The 5,168-nt window shown below is 56.9% G+C and overlaps 1 protein-coding gene across 1 annotated transcript in view; it reads left to right on the top strand.

The window, feature by feature from the left end:
• The window catches only part of CROCC2 (ciliary rootlet coiled-coil, rootletin family member 2), a 78,118-nt gene that overhangs the window by 16,079 nt on the left and 56,871 nt on the right, over nucleotides 1–5,168 (top strand). The window contains exons 5-6 of the mRNA XM_032761645.1: nucleotides 615–771; nucleotides 5,098–5,151. Coding sequence (XP_032617536.1) covers nucleotides 615–771; nucleotides 5,098–5,151 — 211 coding nt within the window. The remainder of the gene's footprint in view (nucleotides 1–614; nucleotides 772–5,097; nucleotides 5,152–5,168) is intronic.

The raw sequence follows: 5,168 nt of genomic DNA, 5'->3' as shown, positions 1-5,168 counted from the left end.
GCTTAGGCCTGGCGGGCAGAGAGGAGCAGTGAGAACCACGGCTTAGGCTTGGTGGGCAGAGAGGAGCAGTGAGTGAACCACGGCGGCCTGGTGGGGGTGCCGGCTCCCGAGGTCCACCCACCTGGAGGACTTGCACCCCTACTGCAGCAAGTGTGGACCTACTCATGGTGGGGAAGGCCCCAGGGTGCAGCAGAGGCCGTCCCCAACCCTGGGCATGTCCGACTCCCTCTCCGCGTCACCCCGCCCGGCGAAGGGCACCTCCCTCCCAGCCCCCTGGCACCTTGTCTCAGGCATTGAGGGGCGGGCCAAGTTTGCAGAGCCAGAGCCAGGAGAGCTAGGGGCAGGGGCTTGGGGGAGGACAGAGGGCAGATATCGCAGGAAGGCAGGAGGGCACTGGGCTGGCACCTGGTAGAGCCACCTTGATGCTGGCACTCGGTTTAGGGGTCCTTTGTGGGGCCCATGGCAGATGGGGGCAGAGCAGGGGCTGTGAACCTGAGCCGGGGTCAGCTGGGCCCAGAGGGTTTGGGGCACCATTCAAGCCACTTAAAGACTCTGAGTGCCTCTCTTAGGAGAGGCCGCCTACCCCCACCGTGCCCTGTGGGTTGTCTGTCCAGGAGCACCGGCCTCTGCCAGGTGAACGCGCTCCTGCGGGAGCAGCTGGAGCACATGAAGAAGGCCAACGACGTGCTGGCCCGGGAGCTGGCGGGGACGACGGGCAGCGTGCAGCGCCTGCAGGGCGAGCTGGAGCTGAGGCGCTGGGCCCAGAGACAGGTGCTCCCTCAACCCTTGCCCACCCCATGGCGGCCGCCTGTCTGGGTGCCTATGGCTGGGTAGCAGGCAGGGACCTGGTGAGGGTGTGCTGGCTCAGCGGCTCTCCCTCTTGGGGACAAGGCCACAGCTTCTTGCCACACCATGTCCCTAACCCGGCTTGGCCACAGCAGTCTGTGGAGTGAGGCACTTCCTGGTCCACCCCTATTGCCCCCCCACCCAGAGAAGGAGGGCAGGGCTCTCAGAATGGGGCACTGGGGCCGCATCCCAGCTCTGGTGTGAACCACCCTGTTTGGAGAGGCAGGTTGTCTCCATAGACCAAACTCCTGGCCAGACTTCAGGAGGGGGGACCCTGGAAGGAGCCTGGGGCTGCACCGCTGCTCACAGCACCTGGCCGTGGCCCCCCAGGTTCCCCTGTAGCCTTACCCAGTCCAACTTCTGAAACTCTGAGGCATGCAGGGGGTCAGGGCACAGGGCTCCAGGCACCAGCCCCTGTAAGAGGGAGACGTCCAGGGGTTGATGCCCTGCTCGGATCTCTCCATGGTCGTGGGACCCCCTGAAGCTGCTGTGGCCTTGGGTAACGTGGCTTTCCAGCCAGGCAGTCCCTGAGGGCCTGAAGGTGTTCCCAACAGCCCTCCAGCAAAGGGGGCCTGGACGCCCAGCCCCTGCACGCTACGGGCACCACGGGCAAGGATTTCCCCAGGACGACGGGCCCCCGGAAGATGTGCTGCGCCAATAGGAGGCAGGAGCCGGAGGGGCAGCCGCGTTTCTGGCCTCAGGCTGCCTCCACAGACGTCCCTCAGACAAGCCTGTCCCAGAGGGGCCGCCACTCACCCCCGTAGGGGCCAGGTCCCAGCCCGGAGCCCCCCACAGCTGCTGCTCCTGAAAGGCGGGTGTCAGACAAACCAGCCGAGGTTTACACCCCGAGAGGGAATGCTGGCCTCTGCATAGCGTCAGCCGGAGCCGTGCTATCAGCAAGGAGTCATCGCCTATGCCGGGCCTTCTGGCTCGAGGCGTTTGAGGCAGATCTCATGTTCCCACTGCCTGGTCCCCGTCCTCGGACCGCTGGGCAGGTCGCCTGAGGACCGCAGGAGCGGATTCCGCTGTGTGAGAACAAATGCCGAAAGGAGAGGGTCCCTGAGCTCAGTTTGGCATTCGATCACCCAGGTCTTTATTTTCCCTTTCTCCTTGAGAGCTGTTCTCGCTGGTTGACAGCTGCTTTCTCTCGGCACCTTGAAGATACGCTTTCTCTTTCTCTCTCCGCTGCTGCTGTTGAGAAGTCAGCTTCCAGGCTGCCTGGATTCTGACTGGCTCCTTATCAAGGTAACGTGGCTTCTCACCGGCTGCTCTTAAGACCCCTGCTCCGACTTGGTTGTTGTGCCGTGTCTCTGTGTTGTGTCTGCGTGTAGATTTATTTGTTTATCCCGCTTTAGGGTTCGCAGAACCTCTGTGTCGCTTGTTATTTTGGGGAAGTCAATATTCTTTAAACATTGCCGGTGCTCATCATCCATCTCCCCTCCTCTGAGCTCTGGCTAGACGTGTGTTACCATTCTTACGCTGTCTCCCAGGCACAGTTCACGATTTTGTTCTTTTTATTACCCTGGACTATATTCTAGATAATTTCTTCAAATTTCCTTTCCTGTCCATCAGTTTTCTCTTCTGATGTCTAATCTCTGTTAAATTTGCCTACTTAGCTTAAATTGCCGATATTGTATTTTTCCTCATTAAGAGTTCTGTTTGATTCTTTCCCAAATACTAAATAGCTTACTCTTAACTCACATTTTCTATTTTCTTTTCTTTTTTTTTCTTTTTTTTGAGACAGAGTCTTGCCGTGTCACCCAGCTGGAGTGCAGTGGCACGATCTCAGCTCACTGCAACCTCCACCTCCCAGGTTCAAACGATTCTCCCGCCTCAACCTCCTGAGTAGTTGGGATTACAGGTGTGCGCCACCACGCCTGGATAATTTTTGTATTTTTAGTAGAGATGAGGTTTCACAATGTTGACCAGGCTGGTCTTGAACTCCTGACCTCAGGTGATTCGCCTGCCTCAGCCTCCCAAAATGCTGGGATTACAGGCATGAGCTACCTCGCCTGGCTTCTTAACTCACATTTTCAAGCCTCTTATTTATTTGTTGAACCATGTTAAAAATAGTCTTTTTGTAGCCTGTGTCTGACTATCTAATATCTGAAATTCTTTAAGATCTGGTTCTATTGTTTCTGCTGGTTTCTGACCATGGTCCTTTGTTTCCTTGTGCCTTTGGTGATTTTTTTTATTTTTTAACTAAGAGCTGCTTATTTTCCTTGGAACTTTGTGAAGTTTCTTTGAAACCTGAGATGCATATAGTATTTTCTAGGAAGGGTTTTTATTTGCTTCTGATAGATGCCGAGGGGCTCTAACAGTCTTTGGGGCCACACTGAAGTACATTTTCAGCTTAAGTTTTCTTGAGACTATCTTGGTTATGTAGTGTCGTTCCATATCCACGAGGAAGACTTTTTTCTCTGTTTAACTCCAACATTCCAGACAGGCAGTTTTCCCTATAATCTCCTGCAGGGTCATATGTGCCTGGTTGTGTGTGTGTGTGTGTGTGTGTGTGTGTGTGTGTGTGTGTGTGTAGCAAGAAATTGTGTACACTCCCTGATGGTCTGTGGCTTCACCAACTCCTGGCCTCAGTGTTCCGGCTGTTCAGGCCACCCCAGCCCTGCATTCAGGAAGAGGCTAATCTGGACTCTCAGGTGTTTAAGCGGCAGGTTAATCTGGCAGCCTCGCCTCCATGTTGCCAGGAAGTATCTCAGCCTGCTCTTGTGATGAACACAGAGTGCAGGAGGCGGTGCGGCTGAAGCAAGCATCCACCCCTGTATAGCAGGCACGGGGTGGCATGCTCTCAGAGAGTGTACAGACAGGTGTAATGGGCTCAGAGGGGCACGCTCTCCAGAGGGTGTATGGCCAGGAATGGGTTCAGGGAGTCGTGCCCTCCAGAGGGTGCATGGCCAGGTGGAATGGGCACAGAGGGTCATGCCCTCCGGAGGGTGTACAGCCAGGTGGAATGGACACAGAGGGATGTGTTCTCTGGAGGGTGTATGGCCGGGTGTTATGGGCTCAGCTGGGGGGAACCTCAGGTGTGGGATCAGGTGAGGGGGTCGGGCAAGCTTCATGAAGGTGAGATGATCTAATACCTGAAGTTCTTCAAGGTCTCGTTCTATTGTTTCTGCTGGTTTCTGGTCATGGTCCTCTGTGGGGGTTCTGGAGAATGGGCAGGATGTGAGTGCTCTCTACCTGAAGGCAACCTGGAGGAGCAGGGGTGGGACTGTCACAGGCAGGGAGAGGTGGTAGGAACACAGTAGCCCCCCGAGTTCCAGAGGTCGGCGAGCAGGAGAAGGCAAGTGCAGGGCCTAGAAGGTGGTGTGGAGACTCTGAGACTTCTGGCTTTCATCTTAGCTCCCTGCAAGGCTGGAACCACTGTGCACACACGATTCCCCCCATTCCAGCCCCCACACAGAGTCCTCCCACTCCGCTCCATTACAGCCTAATCACTGGCCTTGTCTCAGTCGTGGCTTCCCATCCTCCTCCCTGCTGAAAGGGGGACCCAGTGCTAGAGGCTTCTAACTTCAGTAGCTTCCCCACCCTCCTCTCTGCTGAATGGGGGACCCAGTCCTGAGGCTTCTAACTTCAGTAGCTTCCCCACCCTCCTCTCTGCTGAACGGGGGAACCAGTCCTGAGGCTTCTAACTTCAGTAGCTTTGCCACCCTCCTCTCTGCTGAACCTCAGGCCCCAGTGCTAGAGGCTTCTAACTTGCTTCTGTGTCCCTGGCACCTTCGAAGTGCCAGACCAACACCTGGACATCTTCAGGAACCCTCCAGAGTAAGGAGAAAGACTGTACTGGAGAAAGGCAGCCCGTCCTCTTCCATCAGAGTGGGAGGGCAGGAGCCGCGTGCTGCAGAAGTGTCTGCCCCAACAGGGGACCAGGCCTGGTTCTGGGGTGTTCCAAGCCTGAGCAGTTCCTGAGAGTAGCTGGGGAGCCGCGACTGAGTCAGCATCTTCTCTCTTCAGGGGCCCACGCACCCCACCCTCCCACCTCCATGCACACAGGCTGGCCTGGGAGGGCTGGATGTGGTCATGTCCCCAGGTCATCTCCTGGGGAGGGGCACAGTATGGGCCCAGGGTGGGGTTGGGGGAGCCTAGGGCTCATTTGCCTGTGAGATATGGGGGCTTTGGGATGCTGGGTCCACTTCCAGCCCCCATGGAGAGGGACATGGCACCTGGAAAAGAGTGGGCCTCAGGGAGGGTAAAGGCGCACCAGCCTGAGGTAGACAGGAGGCCTCTTGCTTTCAGACCTGGCCAGGGGGACTGAGGCAGCCCCGGGACCTCCTTCTCCTGTGGAGACAGGCCGTGGTGCTGGGGAC

Source organism: Hylobates moloch, unplaced genomic scaffold (assembly GCF_009828535.3).
Source record: "Hylobates moloch isolate HMO894 unplaced genomic scaffold, HMol_V3 SCAFFOLD_1, whole genome shotgun sequence".
In the NCBI taxonomy this organism is placed as follows: Eukaryota; Metazoa; Chordata; class Mammalia; order Primates; family Hylobatidae; genus Hylobates; species Hylobates moloch.
Note: the sequence above shows the minus strand (reverse complement) of the source record. Positions and strands in the feature narration are given on the sequence as shown.